Genomic DNA, 22,846 nt, shown 5'->3' with positions numbered 1-22,846 from the left:
AAAGCGCTCATGATGTGTAATTGACGGCAGGATAACATTGAATCACTTTTACAAACGTTAGGGATACAAATAGGACGATTTAAACGTTAGGGATACAAATAGGATTTACCCCAAACGTTGGGGACAAAAACGATACTTTACTCTTTTTTAATTCTTAAGTAATTTCGGTTCATTTCTTAGTTTATTTGAGTTTCATTTGGATCCAGAAAAAAATTTGGTGTGTTTTTGTTAATAATTGAGTCTTTTTGGCTGCTTGTTCAAAACTGAACTAATTGAATGGAATGGAATGAAATCTAATGCAATTGAATAAAGTGATAATGAATAATTTTATTCTTTTTTACTAAAAAATTTTGGGCAATACTTATCAGCAGCATCAAGTGAACTTCAATTAGTACATAAATAAACCGAAATTAGTTTAGATTTGAACAAACAGTTAAAAAGACTTAATCATTAACAAAAATACATCGAATTCATTTTTGGATCCAAAAGAACCTCAATTAAACTAAGAAATAAACCGAAATTATTTAAAGAATAAAAAATTTGGTGAATACTTATCAGCAGCATCAAGTGAACTTCAATTAACACACAAATGAATCGAAACAAACTAAAAAATGAATTGAAATTATTTAATGATGGTATCAGAGGAAATCAGAACTAATAGAAATGTTAGCAAAATGTTGGTGTTATTGGTGATGACGATAACAAAAAAGAAAAAGAAAAAGAAGACAAAACATTGGGGAGAGGAGGAAGAGGAAAAGGAAGAAGAACTTGTGTGTGCGAAGAGGAGGAGGAGGAGGAGGCGCGTGATTTTTTTTTTTTTTTTTTTTGAAAGAGAAAACATGTTCAACACACTCGGTGGAGCGTACAAAGACAGAATTGTAGCCAAGCAAGTCCTATGTCATCTCCGGCATAGCCATCAACAACATGAGTCAGCTTTTACACCACTCCTTAGAGCAACAAAACGACCTAGCAACACACTCCACCACATCCGTTGTCTTGTTCTGAAAAATGAAATCATTTCTACACAGCCAGATATTTCCATATAACCGAGAAGAAGCTCACTAACCATTTTTTTCGCATGTCTTTTTTCAAAGGCATCGTCCTCCAACTCTCAAAGTGCTCTTTTATGGAGTTTGGGATGCTCCAAACCCGACCCATATGATTAATCTATGCGCACCACTCCAAACCTGACCCATATGATTAATCTATGCGCACCACACCTGTTAAGTAAACTCACGCATAACAAACAGATGTTGAATTGATTCAACTTCCTTGTTACACATAACATAAATATTATCACTCTGTTCAATGATGCACAATCTACTCAGATGATCCTTTGAGAAAGGAGACGCATGATTCAAAAAGTTGTTATAACTTAGTTAGACTTAATTAAATATTTTACTTAAATATAGAATTTTATTAAAACCTAAAATCTAGTTCGTTTTTAAATAAATGTGCCTTTGATTTTGTCGGGGTACGGATTTGCCATAATATAGGGGTTAAAAGATTTTTGTAAAGTTAATCCAAATATTTCAATAATAAAGAACTAAACTTTTATCGACCAAAAAAAAAATTAAACTTTTCTTTTCTTGGTACTTAGAATTAAGAATTTTATAAGGCAATTCGAAGGGTATGTCTAAAATCAGCCCAACCATTTTGTGCGTATTAGATACGTCATTTTTTATGAACCATTAGATTTTATTTATAAAGTCTATCAGTACTCCTCTTTCATAACATCATTTGATTTTCATTTAATAAAATCTAATGGTTCATAAAAAATGACGCATTTAATGCGCACAAAATAGTTAGGCCGATTTTAGACATACTCCAACTCGAAGAATAGTTCTTCAGCAAAGCATAACCACCCACTCAATATTAGGACTTAGGAGAAATTAGGTCCTAACTGCTGAAACCTTTAACTATGAGCCATTTAAGAACAGTTAACTAATACTATGCTGTATCTTTACATGTCAAAGGCGTAACACACCCAGTCCCGGATTAGGGCTACAGGCAATTAGGCAAAGATGCAACAACATTCATGTAAGAATTACAACCTGAATCTCGGGAAATGAGAAACCAAAACCAAAATATTGAAGCAGCCGAACCAAAGAAAAAGAGATCATATCCATTATCCAAAGCCATATAATACAATCAATCAATTCAATGTTGATTACAGTTTGCGCTTTGTATTCCCCCGCCAGTACTCTCCAAGTCAAACAATGGCAGGGAAATCGGAAGACCAAAAATACATATATATAAGACAAAGATGAGGAAAGGAAAGACAATGAAAACACACCAAAAAAATTTCACGAATGCAGATATACAGAATAGACAACACAAAGAATAAGAAAACACTCCAAACCCCACAATTTTCTTCCGGACGAACCAGCTAATCATGAATGGCATCAATTGCTTTTCCTGTTCTAGCCTGCGAGATTCGATTTGCATAAATGGTGACCAACTTCAACTGCGTGCTGTTGAGCCCTTCCAAATATGGCAAGAATGCTTTGCCAAGCATGATATAGATATCAACTAGACAGAAAACAACAGTCTGCACCAAACATCATAGACAAAAAAATGAGAACAATGAAAAAGACAGTTACATAGAGAATGGCACGTGAAAACATGCCAAAAATAAATAGCAAGAGAAGTAACATCAATTCCTCTAATTCAAAGAAATCATTTATAGTCAGTCACGTTTACCATCCATTTCGTATACTATTAAACATTAAGGTACCTTACGAACATCTGCACTCTGGTTTCCAAAAGCTTCAAACAGAGAAGGCAAAAATGAGGGTAACTGAGCCATCAGTTCCTCCTGAGAAAGTTGGCCTACAAGCTGATGAAAATGATGTCCAGGTAATTAATATATATGTTCATTATGAAATTTTAGCTCATGCACACAAAAAGATAGGTCACTGGCTAGTCTGATATGGACCCACCTAAACAACAACAACTACAAAGCCTTATCTCATTAGGTGGGGTCGGCGATATGCATCCACCTAGTTCTAGAAAAATATGAAATGTAATAATAGTGGGCAGCAAGCACAATACAACAATAGAGAGAAAGAAAAAGGGAATTACTTTTTAGTATTAGTGATATGATACCCACCTACAATTCTGCTTACTATCACTAAATGATACATTATGTATCTTTTCCTTGGTAAATTTAAAACCGGGACATATTTAATTCGACGCATATAAAAGAATCCAGGAACTTGTGTGAGTATATTGATCCAGCCGTTCTTGACAAAGTCAAACCAATGACATATTGGTTTAACTTATCCATGATTTAAAATTTCAAATATATATACATATAAAAGAAAAAGGGTTAAAATAATGTTTTTATTAAAAATAAGATCAACCCGGTCCAAAGATAACCTTTCTACAAGTATCACCAGCATATTGACATTGGATATGAGTTTAACGGGGAATTTTTCCCAATTTTGAAGCATCATCATTTCATAGGGATGGGGATACTTCCTAGCTCCTACTAAGAGTCCAAGCAGAAAGAAGCTTTAAAAAATAAGTATGCCAAAGTAGAATTCATTTAAGACATCACTGATAGGAAACCATCATTTGCAGCAAAACTTGATCATTACCTTTGTCAAGCAATTTATGCAAGTAACAAGAGTTTTCTCATCCTCAGTAACCAATAGGGGGACAATAACCTGAAATATTTTAATTATTGATATCATTATTAAGTTAATAAAGTAACCCAAGTCCCATTCATCTGAAATACATTTACAAGCAAGAAGAGCCAACAAGTGAAAAATTCAAGAAATACATACACTTAAACATCTGAATGGATCATGCTGGGATAAAACAATAGTCAGGCAGTGCTCTGCTTCATTTGAGACCTGAAAACAGGACGAAATTTGCTGAAATTAGGAGAAGAATTAACAAGAAGACAAACAAGAACATCGCAATGTTGGATACCTTAGGAATTCTATCCTTTGTTACATTAAGCAGCTTTTCAATAACAATTTCGACTGAACTTTCCATGGCATCTTTCTGGAAAGAATAAACAGAAAGATAGAACAACCTCTTATTATATTCCAAAAAGCCCATAAAAGAAATATGTATGGTTGCATGTACCAATATAGGCAAGGGCAATAAAACAAAGTGGAGTACATAAAAGGGGGTAAGAACCTGGTTTTTAAGCATTTCAACAAGCATTGAAAGAGCAAGCTCTCTGATTGAGGAATCTGAATCATCCAGCACCTCAAGCACAACTGTCAGAATCTGATTGAAGTACTGCAATGACGATGAAACAAACATCACAAAAGACAAAAAAGAAAAATCTAATATACTGTGCTATGCCGCAATGGTGGTTAACATGATGAAAAAATTAGGACTTAAACTTTTCACAAGCAAAACTTCTCTAACTTCTAATGTCATAGCTGATACAGCAATCAAAGAATTAAAAATGATCATTATATCCAGCTTTAGATGCAATATGTTTTCAAATATAGAAAATGTATATATTATTACTTAATAGTAATATTCATAATGAATTCAAAAACACTTAGACGATAACAGGAAATAACACTGGTATGATTATGAAGTTCAATGAACTAAACTTCCATTCCATTAATCATATAACTTGGGGCCATGAAGGAAGTATTATCAAATCATACCTGTGTCCAAACAGAAGGATCATTTACTATGGATGCTTCAACGAGCTGTTGAAGTGCAGTCTGCTTACTTGAAACAGAACTACCATCATCCCCACTGCATATCTACACAAAACAAATAAAATATCGTTTTAAAAGCAGGGAAATATAAGTATAGAAACAGCAGCCCAGTGCATGAGACTCCCGGAAACTTATGAAATAAGCAATTCTAGCTGGTGTAGTTAGCTGCAGCATGATGCTATAGTTCTAAACAACGATTCTGATTATGTCTTCAACATGCGCTCTTGGCCGCCATATGGGTTAAAGCACATGAACTTTATTTCTTCATATGTTCTGAAAAGGGATTTCGTTGATAGATACTTTCACTTTCTATATTTTCTGTATTTTTCTGTTCTTAAAACAGTTATCTTACCTCATAACCAAACTCTCAAAATCAAATCTTCTTCATTCCAAAATACAAAATTGTAAAGACAACTGTAACTCTTCTTTTAATAATTTTAAACTTACCATATGAAGAATTTGAGGAATGCTTGGTCCTGTCATGGAGTTAACCTTTACAGATTCATTTGAGTGATGATTATGGTTCAGCTCAGACAAATGTTCTTTGTCATGTCCAATGCTTTCAGCAGTATTTGAATGTTCCAATGACATAACATCATTGCCATCAAGATGTGATGACAGACCCTCAAAACTCATGCTACCATCCACTTGTCCAACTTGGCTAGAGTGAAAACCTAGGTTTTGACCTATTGAATTGACCGTGTATGGAAGATTGTTAGTTTTGGAACCAAGAAAGCCACCATTGGAATCGGTTTCGAAATTCTGATATGGTTGTTCCTGGGTTTCATCAGAAGCTGCTTGACCAATACTAGTTTTAACAAGGGTTGAATCTTGGGAACTCCACTTCCTGCCAACATCACTATCTAGTGAACCAGCCGCATACCTACCAAGGTAATGAGTTTTTCTAGACAAACCAACATAACCATCTTCAGACGATGTTCCTGCAGCATCAGATGGATCATAGGAAGACTTTGATCGTTGTCGCTCTTTCTTGTTCTGCAGATAGTTTATTAAGTCTACTTCAATACGAGGGGTGCGTTGTTTAAGAGCTCGTCTCAAAGAGTTCTGTTCCTCGACAGACAAGCCAAGAATATAATTCAGAACAGCAGCTGTATCAAAGTGAGTGTACACGGATATAATGCATGTAATAGCTGCCTCTTTAAGCTTTGTATTTTTATCATGAACCAATGGTGTTAACTTTGTAAGCCATAATTTTAGGATGCCAATATTAGAAGCACCTTCTGGATTCATTGCATGCTTGTTAAAGGAACTAACTGCAAATTCAATAACAGCCAATTTTGCCTTTGGAGACCGTTGTTCATCCAGTGAGCGCAGCAATGCTGGTAATAGAGAATCTACACTGTATGTTTTGCCAACAACTCCAAGAGTTGTTGAACCTGCTTGCTTAACAACATCTTTAGGGTCAATTAATCGAGAAAACACATGAGGTAACATCCGTTCCATATAACCCTCAAAGGGCTTTCGGCATGCAAGAATAATTTCTGCAAGTGTGGAAAGAGCAGCCTGTGCAACTTTATGGTGAGGATCATCCAAGTGCCGGAAAAACAACTTCATTACCTTCTCAAAATTCTGGATTACTTCCTGAATTCCTTTTTGACCTTGCTGCAACAAAGAATGAATATAATTAAAGGCAGAAACCCTAGCAGACCAGCCAGAACCCGAATTAAGCCCTTCATTCAGAGCTTCATGAAGAGATGCTGGTCCATCTGAAAAGTTTGAAATCTCTGCAGGAGATAATTGACTATCGTCAAAACTCCTCCTCCTGCCAGTTGACGATGTACGTGCAGCAACATTCTTTCTCAACAATGGCCTCTGGAAATGAGGTACATAACTACTGTGAGAATCCCTAGCAGTGCCTTCTCTGTATTGTGTATCCATATACTGTCTATCCATGTTGGGGTTCATATATCGCCTAGCCTCTCTGATCTCATTGATTTCGTCAACAGAACTTCTTTCTTGAAATCTTTCAGAAGCTCTTTTACTTGAATATGTTGAAAATGATGAAGGCGGCTCCGGGCCAACATTACTGTGATATGATAACTTGACAGAATCTTTGGAAGCCTGAATTTGGGCCATTATGTCAGACATACCCAAACTACCATTTCGGTTGCTACCTTTATTGACACCAAAAGAAGTTGAATCCCTTGCTGAAGTGCTAAGCAGACGATTTGATGCCGGGGCAGCAGCAGGGAACGGTGGATCCCGAGATGATGGAGGGTCAACTCCTGCACTAGGGACAATAAGAGATAAATTTAGCCGCTCACAAATAGTTCAAAATCCACACCACAAGCACTTGTAATTATAGAATGACAACAAATCCTGAAAAGTGAAGTTGAGGTAGAAACAAAAATACTGAACAGGTAAACTTTGGTACCTAGATCCAAACTTGATGACCGGAGTGCAGATGAATTACGTTTATCGGACAAATCCAAACCTCTAAGCATGCTTTCAATAGCAGAGACCTTCTGTTTGCTTGCATTCAATACACTTTCCAAACTACGTTCTGTACCTTTACCAAGTGATTTGGCTTGTGAAAAAAGAACACCAGAGGAAACCGATGTCCCTGATGATAGACTTGAACTTCTGTCCATTGCAACAATAGCAGAGGTTCCATAACCAGGTAGATTAGAGGAAGCAGATGCCTGACTAGTTAATGACGTCAGTGCAGTTCTATCACGAATGGAAGGGGATGCATGTCGCCTATGCATTCCTCCATCCTCTTCATTTATTAGCTGCAAGTTATGTTTACCTTAAGCAAATGACTAAGGAAATGAATGCAAGAAAAATAATACTACTGACATCTATATGTGTACCCTTTGAATAGCAGGATCAAATGATGAAAAAAGACGACGGGAGCGCTCAGGCCAAGTTTTTGCAAACATACGGTAGCACATCCTTGCAGTAGACCGCACCTATCATGTTTCATAATCATGTTATAATCATTTTCATGCACATATACCTTGCCACCAATGATGTGGTCGCATGTGCATGTCAATAAAATGCCGAAATAATACAGAATTTATATTTACCAGTAAGAAGGTATTTAAGTCACAATGCAACAAGGTTTTATATTTACCAAAAATTAAATAACCTACAATTAAGAATACCTCACTCATGGCATCTGAAACACAACACCTTATCATATCTTCATACAAATCAGCTGATCGCTGTATTTCTGGTGCATCAGGCCAATGTTCTAGAATCAAAAGTGCATAATCACAACACCTACAATACAAATGATATAATTAAAGCTCAAAGCACTGGCATATCTTTCCTATGAGTAATAATACACACCTTGCACGAAGAACTGAACTACGATCATTTTTTGCACAATCAGCTATACGAGGAAGCACACGAGAAACTTTACAGTTACGCAGCATCTGGAGAGTAGAGAACCAAAGTGAAAATGAGATGTTGCAAGGAGATAAAAGACTTTTAATAAGCATAATAAATTACCGTTTTAACACAGTTATCTGCAGATTCTGCAATTACAAGCACAGTAATCACAACCAGCTTCAGAAGGACCTGATTATCAGATAAAGCATTAAGATTCTGAAAATGTAACTATCATCATTGAAGTTCTAGACAAAAGGTTGAACTTACTGGTATGAACATTTCAGCACATGATTCGAAATCTCCTAGGAGGTCCTTTGACAAGAAGCATAATAAATGGCAAGCCTAGAACAAACCAAATACAAACAAAAAGCATTTGTGAATTACTAATAGTAGTTAAAGATCAAGGGCAGAACTTTGTGTATAACATGCACTTATGTCTTACGTGATAACATTTCAATCCAAGCTAACATAACGCCAATCAAAAATAATGGGAGAAAAGCAAAAGAAGATCACAAAAAAAGAGAGATACACTGTTTCATAGTTTGCTATCTACCTTTCCCGAGTTTATATAGTTGAACACCCTCTAGGTCTGGTTGGAGCCAACATATTTTAGGAAAAAAGGAGTACTTCAAAAGGGAATATTCATCAATTCCTTCATTCTATAATGGGAGGTGGAACAAGAAGCTATAACTCATAACTCACCACAATCCAATGCATTCCAATAACATCAATAATTACATAAAGTAATTCTAACAATAATGATACACCAAGAATAGGAAACCAAGTAAAATGTCAGTGTACCTGCTTCACAATGCTAGACCTTCTATCCGATAGTTGGGTGGTTAAAGGTCCAACAAGCTGCTTTAGTAGTCCAGAGAAACTTTGATATTCAGTAGCACCTGATAAGGTGGTATCAAAAGAAATTCAGCATTAATGTCAGAATAAAAAAGCAGATATCATAATTCAAAATATCCATGAACATCAAAATAAAAAAACAAAAAAAGTAAAGCCACCGTCCATTAAAACTTAAAAGATAGAATTTTAGGTGCACCACATGTTTAACTAACAAGCCCCTCCTGTGTGTAAAATCAGGATTACAAAATCCACACTTCTATAAAAGGTGGCTCGCAACAGATGCTTTAACCATCACTAAATTTTTCTCTTTCTTGTCCAACATATACATTTATTTTAATAATTATCAGTTGAAATAGTTCGATTAATAAAGGCATAATGAACCAATAGCTACAAGTAAAACATCTTTCACATTACACAAAGCTCATATTAAGATATTCTACAACAGCAACTTTTTCCAAAACAGGAGGAACTGAGGAAGTACGTAGTTTGTCCAAGCATATAAAATCCGGTAACATACTACATATTTCTGAGAAGAATACGGAAAACACCTACCTCCCAAAACAAGACCTTCAATTCTCTGCATGGCAGCAATTCTAATTGACCAGTCCTTCTCAGGAACGAGGGTCAATGCAATCTTCTCAATTTCCCTGATTAACTCCTTCTCTGAATACACCTTGATAGGATCTATGGGTTTCTCAGTGAGATCACCTTCCCCTGTTCATAATTAACCATCAAACATGATACAGCTTTAGTAAAGAACATTGAAAGTCCAACACTTAGGCTGACCAGGGAACTGAAAGTGTGCATATCAACTTTTTGAAGACATAGAACGTAAACAATATATACTGTGTAACATGAAATTATCCAAATTTGATAGTCTGGATTTTATTAATCTCTTCATAATATTACTTTATCTTCCTAGAATAACTTTACTTCCACCACCAACATCATCTAAATTTTTCCACAATTCGCACTTGAATGCTATATTTCTTACTAAAAGAAGTTCGGAGCAAATATCCATCATCTTGATTACTAAAAATTTTAGTACTACAATGTACCGAAGGCAGAATCTGAAAAAATCAAGTAGGCTGAATTGGTGGAATTAGAAACCAGCCACAATAGTAACAAAATCCCAATTTCTAATTATAGATTGACACCCAACATGAAAATAATTACAGCACAAGTTGCCAATTGGAATAGCAAGTAGCACTCATCCTCATGTGTCAAAATTGATATTCTCAGAACTCCTACCAATCATGATATGAATTGAAAGCACTTAGTGATAGAAAACCAACTAACCTAAAATGAAAGAAAAATAGGCGAGACCAAAAAGAAACATTTAGGGGATGATTGGTTTTCTATTTTCATTCTCAATAAAAACAGAAAATATGTTTGGTGGCACACAATTAGAAACGTTTTTGTTGAAAATATTTTCAAAAAATACACACAAAACTAAAAACTTTGTTTTTACATTTACAGCATTTTCAAGAAATTGCAGTGTATACGATTGATAATGTTTTCATTCGAAAACGCGGGGGTTATTGTTAAATTAGGCTGATTTCAGCCTTTTTATGATACAAGGCGCAGGTTTGATCCTACAGGATAACAGTTTTTATTAAGCCTCAAACAAATGGTAGTGCAAGTATTGGACAACCATTTGTTTGTGATTTTCTTATTTCATCTTTTGAAGTTATATTCAGTTGTTATCACTTTTGCCTTCAAAAATTATTCAACATTAATTATTATTTATTTATTTAAAATAATATCACCGTACAATTTCAATTCGTTATTCTTTTTGTTCCAATTTAAGTTCAATTTTCTTATCCAATAATAAGGTCATTGTATATAAATATAAAAGTTAATCTAGGAACAATATATTCATCTTTTTAAAATTTAATTGAGCTTTAAAAAAAATTCTTGCAATCTAACGGATTTATAAATTATTGTAGTTGATTAATAACTTATTAAATAAAGTATATTTATAATGCTTATATATATATTAATTAATTAATTTTAGTATTGAAAATTCATTTTGAAAATGGATCAAACAAACATATTTTCACCATTTCCTTAGCTTGAAATACTTCGGCAAACCAACCTTATCCCTACATTTCAACCACAATTTTGTCCAGCACATATCGAATGGTCAATGAGCTATTATTATCACAGGAGTTATAAGGCAAATAGCCAATCATAGTGCAAGAGAGAAATGGAATATATACATCTAGTCTAGTGTACATAATGGCAACATGAGAGAGATTTAGTGCAAAATTTTCTTTTCCAAAATACCCTTCATCATATATAATCTATAAAAATATACTTTATAATGTCTAAGACTTGAACCCATAACTTTTTAGTCTTAGTATAAAATACTTACCATCATAACTAATATCACATTTGTTAGTATTGCACATATTTAATTCATAAAAAGATGAACGTGCCTATTAATAAACTAATATGTGGATAAATTATGCACAATACTATAAAAAATTGCTACTATCTGATATACTATCTAACAATTGCTATAAAAAAAAATTGCAGACATACTAACCTCCAAAAAGAGAGGTCTCCCTTGATGAAGTTTTAGCCTTTGGGCTACTTTTCTTGGGATTAACACTCAAAGGCTTAATCTCCCCAGTCATATAACCGCTAGAAATACCATCCGAAGGATGAACTTTAGGTTGAATGCCCTCCAGCCGGGCATTAATATCTTTCATCTGAAGCAATAGTGGTTTAATAAAAAAGAAGGATGAATCCTCACAGTAGTTATCATGAAAATGCAAAATGAACTCAGATCCAAATTAAATATGTGAATTTTTTGTGGCTGAGTAAAATATTAAATAACAAGGAACTCAGGATTTTGGTTCTTCCTTTAACATTTACCAAGGTTGAAGGAAGATTGTGGCGTTGAAGTTCATCACGGAATTGAGACCCAGCTTGAGCATACATCTCCTGTAAAAAAACGAGGATTAAAGAAATGTATTTGGATTTGCCACAAATTTAAATCTCCAAAATCCAAATTAAGTATGACTATGTGATTAAACCAATAATAATGCACTTCAAAGAAAAATCTGATAATAACAACAACAACAACAACAATCCCATTATCCATAATTTAACAAGTTCCATTAATCCAAAACTTCAGGCTTCTAAAACCTAGATTACGTCAACTCACAAATTCAAAGTTGTATCCAGTTAACAAGACCACGTAGAAAAATATATAACAAATTGTGACATCAACCTCAAAAATCGTTTGGCCAATAATCTCCAGTTAAAGTATTCTAACATCAAAACACTTTCTGCAAGGCAGACTTCATTTTTTTTTTCCCAATTTTTTAAAAGTCACTGCCAATATTTTAACATAAAAATGCAGCCCAATTATACAATATAAAATTCCAACATAAGACATACTTCAATACAAAGGATAGCTGCTTCTCTAACAGCAGGATTTGGATCATTCAGCAAATGCAAAATCTGTCAGTGATCGAACAGGGTTAGCTTTGCATAATAGAGTATTGAACTAATATATATATATGTATCACTGCATATTTGTAAAATCCAGTAAACATACAGGAGGGAGAATAGTCCGTTGAAGGGGAAGTTCAGTAGATGAAAATAAACCAATTGCAGATGTTACAGTTCGTGAAAACTCCTCTCTGACTCTCCAGCTTTTGCATGTCCAAGCAAAGGCCCCTGCTCTTTCCACAATTATTGTAGGAGAAGAAACCTGCAAATAATAATGGTATCTCAATCACAAAATGAATGGAACGTGAAGAGTTCCCACAAAGTCTTTTAATATTGAATGAGGTCAGCCCAGTGGGATGGAATGACTTCACTAAATACATAGTTCCCACATTATCAACATAAGTTCATTGATATTTTCCTGTTAGGACTTAGGACAAACATACAGAAATGGCATTCTGTGAGATCAGTTAAGATACAGCCAGGACAATTAGATGAACATATTCAAACTCAAACTTCTGTAGAGTATTCAGAGAAATAATGATTTGTCTGGAAATAAATCATAGCCTATTGCCAACATCTCCAACATACATTTTTCTAATGCCTACAACATGAGCAACGTAGCTTAATACCAAAGTCTAAATTGAGCTACCAAAGAAGCAACATACAATATATAGCAATCATCCACTCTAACAAGCTTCCATCTTAGCTTGTAAGAATTTAGGAAAAAACTAAACTAAACTCATTCATATCTCATTTCAGACATTCTATTCCAGCAGCAGTTTACTAGTACACATTTTTCTCTGCCCAACAGCTTAAACTTCGGGAAGAGATATATCATCACCACAGCTCCACTCTAATAATAATAACAATTGTTTGCTACGTAAACCTAACCAACCACTTCGGTTAGGAAGATACTTAGGCACTGCACATCATGACACTCCAACAGAATAGCATGGCTGCATACCAGCCTTGACTGATTTCCAATAAGATCACAATTGCAATTAAAAACTTGCAATATTATTCAGAAATAGGAAGTCTTCTATGAATCAATTAGCCACAGATTACGTCATATCCAAGTAATCAATGATCATCGCTTATCAGATTTTCCATTTCTCCAGAATCATAGGACTTTCTAACAGGTTAACTAGAACTAAAAGTGTAGCCTAGAGAAGCATTATAACCAAACGGCAAAGAATGAAACCTTCATGCACAAACATTAAAACTGTGATATGACTTTTAAGTTTAATACCACTGAGCTTTCTCTTCATACACTCAAAGTCTTTATGCCCATTGCCCTTTTTTAACAGTTTTCACTGTCATCTCTCATGGCTGAACAGTCCACAGGACCATAACGTTACAAGCAAGCTAACACAAGCTTTTCCCACTTTCCTTTACACGGATTCTCCTCTGGGCAAGAATCTACCTTTTTTTTTTTGGTGACTGAGAATCTACCTTTAATAAGGGTGTATTTGGATCATCTGTGAAAATTAATTATTCAACAAGCAATTATAAATGGAATTATTATACCTTTTAAAATTTTTTACTAGATTTACTTTTATATATGATATTGTTCTTTTTTAATAAACCTTTATATATAATTGATTGATGCCTTTTATGATCAATGATTAAAAAAATAATAATAAAATAAGCGTATAGAAGTAAATTAACGTAACGAGTAGTTACCAAAAAAAAATAACGTAACGGATTATTTTTGGAATGTAAAAATAAATAAATAAAATAAACTATCCACACAGTAAAGAGGACATGGAATTATCAAAAAGATAAATTAATTCGAAGAGATCTGTTTATATGACGTTATATTTTAATATATAAGGATATATTATATGCATGTATTATGACTTATGCACTTAATTAGTTATTAATTCCAAATCCAAACTAGGCAATTACTAGTGCTCAGATTCACAAATGCTAAAACATAATTTTCCTCCATAATAGATTTTCCTTTAGCATAGATAAACTAATATACTTAATCTTTTTCAAAATTTATTGAATACTCTCAAGCATATCGAAGTGTATAAGATACAGTTTTTCCACTTACTTACACATCAATACTCTCCCATCACACATAGCTACTTCAATTTCTTCACAAAAATCGCAATCGAATTCCAAAAAACGGTTACCTCCATGAGAGTGAGCAGGAGCCTCCGCGCGGCGTCGCGGACGGGTTGTTTGGCATCGCCAAGGCGGTCGACGACCGCGGGGACGAGCGCATCGAGGTGAAGCTTGAACTGCTCGCCGGAGAGAACGGCGGCGGAAGCAAGCGCCTGAAGTGCACCCTGCGACACCTTGAAGCTGCCACCGCTTCCGCCACCAGCACCGTCCTTCAAGAGATCCAAGCAGCAATTGACAAGCGAAGCTACCTCGGAAGACGTGAGGCTCCTTCTTGAAGCTTCTAGAAGCTCGTGGAGGCGCTCGACTCCGGCCATCCTCTCCTTCGCATCCTTCGCACGCGCCAGCTCTATCGCTTCCTCCATTTTGCCGAACAGAGAGAGGATCGGATCTGGTGCGGGAGGGTTCAGATCTGGCTTCGGGAAACCAGGTTAGTGAGTGTTGAAGTTAGTTACATTGAGCGGTTGCAAATGCAAATGCAAATGCAAATGAGAAACGCAAAATGCAAATTGAACTGCAGATGCAAATGCAACAAGATAAAGGGCGATAAATTCGGAAGGAGGAGAGTGCAATTTAGTGTAGTAGAGAGATAGAGCGAGACTGAGATTGACGAGGGAAGAAGATGATGGAATGTGAAGAAATGAAATTGAAATGAGTTACGAGGAGGAAACAGTGTTTAATTGTTTATGCGGTTTTTGTTTTTTCTTTTTCCTTTTCTGTCTCTTTTATTGAGGTTGTTGGTTGGAACTTGGAAATTTAACCAGCCATGTGCTCCTAATCTATGATGTATATAATTGTATACCAGTGTTGCCTTTTTTTTCTTCAAGTCCAAAAAAAAAAAAAGGTGTTGCTTTTGTAGTTTTATTTTTTTTAAAAATGGAGATAAAGTAGACTTGTGAGTTAACATTTAAAATCATCTCTGAATCTTCATTCCCAACCCAAAATAGTCTCTGAATTTTACATTAATTTAATAGGAAAGGTTTAGCTGAATAAGTTTTTCAATTTTTTTCTTTTTATATATCTCTTTTTTCCTTTAATTAATTTTTATTGTCTCAAACTATTAAATTAATTTGGTCCAACTTAATTATCAAAACTTAATTTTAGTTGACAATTTTTAAAATTTTAAATGTGACATATATATGAAATAAAATAATGCTAAATTTTATTTTGTATTATATATAGATAATTAATAAAATAATATCAATCTTACTTCAAAGAGACAATTTTACTTTTATGGAGAACTAATTAATTTTTGTTGTCTTACATAAAGTTTCTAATAAATTAAAATTAAACATTAAAATGAAAAATTTTACATTAGTCTCAAATATATGATCCCACAATAATTAATTTAATATTTTATAAGACCCAAAATAAAATTAAATTAAAATCAAATCTTTAAAACCGTAAGTTAAAACATAATTTATTCACATATCAATATAACATAACGACATTATTTATTCACATATCATTTAATATGTCATTGTTTTAATTGATTCAAATTGGCATCAAATTTTTATTAAATAAAGCATCTTTTTCTAAAATTAAATTATGTGAATCAAATTAGTTCATAAACTATTCTCTCTTATTTTTTGTTTTATAAATCAAAGTTTTTAAAACATATTCAAATGTACTATTTTTTTTCTTTTATTTTTTCTCGCGTAATTCAAATAAAATCTTTTTTATAAAATAAAAAAACTATTTCAAAAAACTTATCATACTACAAATTATTTTATAAAAATAATAACAATATAACTTGTATATAAAAAGTATTAAAAGTTATATGAATACATTTATGATAGAATATAATATGATATCAGTTTTGTCTTTAAAACAATGACTTTTATTTCACTCTAAGATAATATAATTTTTATTGGTATTAGAATAAGTGTTTGTTTGGCGCTATTAAGTTGATAAAAAAAATATTTTTTATTTTTTAGTGTATTTGATAAATTTCTAATAATAAAAGTAAAAATACTAGAAAAATAAAAAATATTTTTTTTTTGAGAAGTTACCATTTATATCATTTTTTTAAAAGATTTTTTGAAAAAAAAAAATATTTTTTACGTAATAAATAAATAAAAAGATACTTTTATATGGTTATACTCGTACATAATTGATAAATAAAAAAGATCTTTTTGTATGAGATATCTAAACATAAAATTACTTTTATTTTTCTATAAAATCTTTTGAAAAGAGATAACTTGAAAAAAAAAATTAAAAACTCACCCAAACAAGCTCTAAAAATATTGTTTTGTTAATTTTTTTTAGTAAGATGCAGAAAGGTAAGAATTAATAAGTTTCTAGTTTTTATAATTTTTTTTATATGGATCAAACATAGATGCAGTGCGTTGATATTGAAAGTCTAAGTGTTTTTCATTCATATGAAATAATTTTTTTTAATTGATATTAAACAAATTGAATGGAAAAAAACAAGTTTAAAATTGAATAGTCTGATTTTAACATTATAAATTTTTTATTTTTTATTTTGTTAAAAATAAAATCAGGTGGTCCAATTTCAATTTAACAAATTCGAAACAAATAAATAAGAGAATCTGATTTTTTATTTATTTTTTAAAATAGGGTAAAGTATATTTTTGTCCCTAAAGTTTGGCAAAAGTTTTAAAAATATCCCTAAATTTTATTTTGTTTTAATTTTGTCTCAGAAGTTTTCGATTTGCATCAAATATATCCTCGACGGGTAAATTTTCAAAAAATTTAAGACCAATCTAACAATAATGCATGAAAATTATGCTTGATTTACTTATGTTGAGGGTTGTTCTTATGAAATTGTTATTGAATTGGTCTTAAATTTTTTGAAAAATTAGCCGTCAATGGTATATTTGATGCAAATCGAAAACTTTTAGAACAAAATTGAAACAAAATAAAATTTACGGATATTTTTAAAATTTTTATCAAAACTTCAGGGGCAAAAAATATACTTTACCCTTTAAAATAAATAACACAAATCACTGTGTCCAATTTATGCTGAACACCATTTATCAAGTGAGAAATCGATGTCTTCGATATCGGTGCTTCCGATTTCAAAATTTCACAATGAAGGTGATACACTCTAGGCACAACTATCTTAAATAAAATTTCCGTTATTTGGATGGAAAAAAAATATGTATTTTAATTAGTCATATAACTATCTTATGAATAACATATTTATATATTATTAAGCTTATAAATATTAGATTATTATAAAAAAAAGGTTATATGTTCAAAATCTAAGACTTAAAAATATTTGATAAATATTTATATTTCAATAACATGCGAAACAAAAAAAATAGTGAGTTATAAATAATAGATAATGTTAAATTTATAAAACAAGAGAGGGAGAGAAATTGGTCTAGTGACTAATTTCATCATTTGAATCACATCCTTTAATTTATTCGACCTAAATGAGTCATTTAATAAAATTTAGAGACCAATTTAAATTAGGTTTAATTATTCTGTCAATTTTTAAAATTTTATCTAATTTTTAATTTTATATATATATTAAATTTTTATACCATATCAAATTTTATAATTAAGTACTTATTGAGTTATTGTGATAAAAATGTTAAAATTAACAAAATATTTCGTTTTGTTCAACAAAATATTCTGTTAATTTCAATATTTTTATTACGGTAGATACTTAATTACAAAATTTAATTTGGTATAAGGACTCAATTAAAAAGAAAATCACTTCCTAAATTGTTTTAAAAAAATGCCTAAAACCAAGGTGATTTGGATTTGGATGTGGGATTCAAGTTGAGTTTGAAGAACTAAAACAATTTGAAATGATGACTAAATATTATTTGGTTAAAATCAAATTGTTTGTATAATTTATCTTGTGTAATGTGCAAAAAACAAATTGAAATAAAACTGGCCCAAGAAGCACGTATACAAGCCCAATATTGGTTCAGCTTGAACACATCACTCATCACTCTTAATCCAAAATTAAGTTGCTGAACTGTGTGGAAGAAAAGCAAGAAATTTGGCTCAAGATCAAACCTAAGTCCAAACCGTGGTCCATATCTAAATCCACATACTCAACTTAGTTGCTAACTAAGTAATGCAATCCCATTTCATTTGAACCAAACTGCATATCACTGAAAGACAAAGTCTATCTTCTCTTTTCTTTCACATCACTCACGTGAACTCTCTGAAACAAAAAAAGAAGAATGGGAAAATTCTGAAGCTAGGGCAAATTAAAGAACAAAAACCAAAATTTCTATTTTCAAGCAAAGAAGAGAAAGTAAAAAAGGCTAGGGCAAAAGGCAAGATCACATCCAAAGGCAAATCACAAAAAGGAGATTTCAACATTTGTGCTTCGTTGAAGGTTGCTGAACAAATTCTCTAAGCTACAAGCACCGATCTTTGAAAAAATGAAGAAAGTAAAGATAATGGTGCTCTGCTATAAATCAACGCTCAAGAATCTGACTTGGAGCCAAAGTAAGAAGACACAGTTCATATTCAAGAGGAAAAATGAAAAAGGTTGAAAGAGAAGATTGAAAGTATGGTTGTATGTTTGATTCAGTCACTACTTCTACCCTCTGTCTCCTATGTCACGCCGCTACTACCACTGATTGTGGGAAAAGAATTCAAACAAGGTGTTGAAGCAAGTTTCAAACCCTAGAAGTTTCACTCCTATATTAAAGAGGTGAACAGCCAAGGATTGATGCAAGGAGTGAGAGCACAAAGTTTAGGTTCCCATATCTCACTAAGCTGTTTATTCTTCTTCTTCATAGTTGTCATTGAGTGTGCCTTTTTCTCAGTTTAGTCTTTCTGTGTTTCAATAGTAAAAGGTAAAATGGTGAGGTATGTAAGAAAAAGCCATTAAGTGAAAAAAGGCAGAGAGTTAGACTTGGAGAAAAAACCATAATTATTTCAGAAACTCTTTATAAGTTTTTCTGTTTTGTTGTCATGAATCCTGAGGAGATTTCCTTGCAAGTTGGGTTAGCATTTTATTGTTGAAAACTCAAGGTGAATTCCTAATCAAGTCTAGTTTGGGTTAGAAACTGGATTTGTCCCATATAGAATTGGTTAGAATCCTAGAGAGAATTGGTGAATGTAATTCTGTTGAAAGATAGTGAAATTCTCTTATGTTGTGATGGAGATTGGATGTAGGCTACATTGCACTTAGTAGCTAAACTATGATACATTTGTGTGTCATTATTCTTTCTCTTTTCAGTTTTTGGTTTTGCATTATAGGAAACAAAACTGAAGTATCTCCTGATTCTACTATTCAGTAACACTTCTTCATAACACACCTTGCACGTAACTCTGTTTTGTCTCCTACCACGCCAAGAGACAAAACCATAGTCTCTGCTGTTTTCTACTCAAAGTATCTCAACTGAACTCAAGGTTGAAAGCAAAATAAAAAAGGAGGCCAAGATTCAACTCCCTAGCCAATGATAACCATCACAAGTTATTATAGATGAAGCCTATGACATCTTTTACCAAAGGGGTGAAGCTGTCTGATGTCCTTGGATGGATGATGTTGGAGGTACCTACAAGGGACTCCGATGCTTAAGTTAGCTAGAGTTTTAGGCTGGTTTAAGTGAATTGAAATTGAAAAATACCTGAGTTTGGCAGGGTATTTATAGAGGATGATGACTTGGTCATCACTTTATTTGTAGATAATGGGTAATTTTCTTCTCTTGTATCTTGGAAAGTTATTCCACGTTGTTAGGAATGATGATCTGTAAATAGTGCCTGAGGTAGTGGAATGACAAAGCTTTGCTTACTACACAAGTTGGGTTGGGACACGGGTTATCAAGTTAGGTTGGTGGATCTAGAATCTAGTTGGATTAGATTTGAAAGCTTAATGGGCTTCCTTAAAATGGCCCAACCTTTACTGGGTTCTGGTCCCAAGCTATTTAGGTCAAGGTATGAACAGTATCCGTACTAGAATTCAAACTCAAAAGAGGTCGTTCTTCAAGCAAGTTGAATGATGAATCTTTTATGGTCACTCTTCAATATAAGTTTGTACATTTTCGCGAAGAGATCAGAATCTTAATGTGTTTTGCCACGTGAATAGCTGAAGTTCATCGACGTCTTATAATTATAGCATCGCTTCAACTGTTCGTGCATCTCTTTAGATACCTTCAGCAGGAAGTTACTTTTTGCCCCTATTTATAATTGTGTACATATATCCTTCTCATTCTACCTTTTCGTCTTTCTTCTGTTTCTCCAACCTTTCATACTATCCATTTAGACTTTCCAATTTCTTTTTACACCTTTTGGCTTCCCCGAGCTTTATTAGCTATGCTCTTCTATGCCACCTTTATTGTAAGAACCGCAATTAATCAACCGATTAATTAAGTGATTAATATTGTCCAAATTAGATTCTGAAAAGTTAGAGAGAGAATTTTAGGATTTAAAGGTAATTTTTAGACTCAGTGGGTCTTTTTGAGTCAGAAAATGTGCTTTCCACGAAAAACCATAAAAAACTATGAACCGGCAGTTCAACTGGTTGAATCGGTTCAAGTCTGCCTGATACTGCACGAGAAAAAGTGAAAACAGTCAAAAACCTTAGAAAAATGTTAGAAATGGAAAACCGGGCGTTAATTTTAAAGATTTGGCCCGAAGTTGGGCCAAACGGGCTAAAAACGCTAACGAGTTGGGCCTAAGCCCAACATATATAAGCACTTAAGTGAACCCTTTTCACTCACAAAACACAACACACAGCGGAAAATAGAAAGGGGAGAAGGGGAAGAAGAAGCACTATTCACCATCTTCTTCCGAAGCTCATATCTTGAGCTATAGAGTTCTGATCGCCGCACCATTTGCGACTACGCGTTCCTCGCAAAGAGCTCTACAAAACCCATACAAGAAACTGGAGAGGTAACCATGAAATCCTTTCTATTTTTCTCTCCAAAATTTCGGTTCTTAGGGTTTGTGATTAAGTGAGTTTTTGTGATTTTGGATGTTTAGGTTTGTTCTAAGCCTTGCTTAGCATTGGGTTTTGACATCCAAATCTGTTGGAAGAGGTAAGAGCCATTAAACCCTTGTGAATTTATGTTTAATTGGAACCCTAGGTTGATTTGAGGTGATTTATATGTATATAGTTTGATTATTGTGCCTTTGGGAGCTTTTGGAAATTAATTGTGCTTATTGGAGTGGAATTGAAAGCTTGGATTGTGTAGGAAAGCATAGTTTATGCTCATTTGGGTTTTGTTGCTTAAAGGGGATCGGCCAAGGTATGGTTTCGGTTTCCTCTATGTAGTATATAATATTCATGGACACTTAAGCTAGTGACTCATAGGATAGGTTTGAATTTAAATGGCTGTTGAGTTGTTAAATGATGATATGTGGTGATTTATGATGAATTAATGATTGTTGGATTTGAGTATGATGATTGATGGTAATATGATAATGATGATTGATTGTGTAAATTGAAAAGGCATAATGATGATATAAGTGATGTTGGATTTGATGAATTGGCATTATAGTTGTAAAATTGTGATATATTGGTGTTGATGTTGAAGATGATGAAATGTGAAGGGAAATGATGTGGTAACATTGGTGTATTAGGGCACAACAGGTCAATTTTGATGAAAGATGAAGTTTTTGAATGGTTTGGTATGAGTTGCAATGTGTATGGTTAGAAGTTGTGCAAATTGTGAAGTTTGGTAAAATGGGATTTTTGGTGAACTTTGTTCGATCATAACTTTTGTCTTAGTTTTCAAAATTTTATGAAACTTGTCTAGGATTAAAGATCTTTGAAAACCCTTTAAATCGATATAAAGTTTGTGAAATTTGGAATTTTGTAGAGGAAGTTATGATCATTCAAAGTTGGTGTTAAAGATCTGTTTGCAGCGCTAGCACAGCTTGTGCACGCACATATCTAAGGAAAAACTTCAACTGTGCAGACGCACACGTTAGGAAGGCCAGTCTGTTGGGGGCACTAGCACAGGTTGTGTGAGTGAACAGATTCTGTAAGTTTTGTCACATGTGCATACGCACACCCCTGTGCGTACGCACACATTTTAAAATTTCCTAGGCGTGCGCACGCGCACACCCCTGTGCGGCTGCACACATCCTGTTTCTTAAATTTTTCTTATTTTCAACTATTCTACCTTCTCAACAAGGTTGTAAGCTTCTAAAACACCATTTTAAGACTTTTGGACCTAGTATTGAGTATTAGAACATGGGATATAACTTAAGGGTTCTAGTACATAATTTTATGATAAATTAGAAAACGGAGGCCTAGGTTTTTGACATGCTGAGAATGATTTGATGTTAGGTGAAGCATGATTGATATATGAGATGAGTAATCATGAACTTTTGATATTTGGAAACTGAGTTATGAATGGATAGTGGTTGATATGAGTCGAGGACTCGGATTGAGATGA

General features: G+C 33.4%; 1 protein-coding gene across 1 annotated transcript; it reads right to left on the bottom strand.

Moving 5' to 3' along the window:
- Positions 1-2,090: 2,090 nt before the first annotated feature.
- Positions 2,091-15,341, bottom strand: LOC112727257 (CLIP-associated protein). Its single transcript, XM_025776934.3, has 21 exons — positions 14,516-15,341; positions 12,481-12,636; positions 12,321-12,383; positions 11,793-11,861; positions 11,461-11,626; positions 9,462-9,623; positions 8,856-8,953; positions 8,322-8,396; positions 8,175-8,243; positions 8,013-8,098; positions 7,826-7,943; positions 7,532-7,630; positions 7,093-7,450; positions 5,145-6,943; positions 4,641-4,742; positions 4,153-4,257; positions 3,940-4,014; positions 3,792-3,860; positions 3,603-3,671; positions 2,738-2,839; positions 2,091-2,551 (listed from the first exon to the last, which is right to left on the bottom strand). The coding sequence occupies exons 1-21, from the start codon at positions 14,867-14,869 to the stop codon at positions 2,390-2,392; spliced, it is 4,356 nt and encodes a 1,451-aa protein (XP_025632719.1). The 5' UTR covers positions 14,870-15,341; the 3' UTR covers positions 2,091-2,389.
- Between the last annotated feature and the right edge of the window lie 7,505 nt (positions 15,342-22,846).

This window comes from Arachis hypogaea, chromosome 12 (assembly GCF_003086295.3).
Source record: "Arachis hypogaea cultivar Tifrunner chromosome 12, arahy.Tifrunner.gnm2.J5K5, whole genome shotgun sequence".
In the NCBI taxonomy this organism is placed as follows: Eukaryota; Viridiplantae; Streptophyta; class Magnoliopsida; order Fabales; family Fabaceae; genus Arachis; species Arachis hypogaea.
Note: the sequence above shows the minus strand (reverse complement) of the source record. Positions and strands in the feature narration are given on the sequence as shown.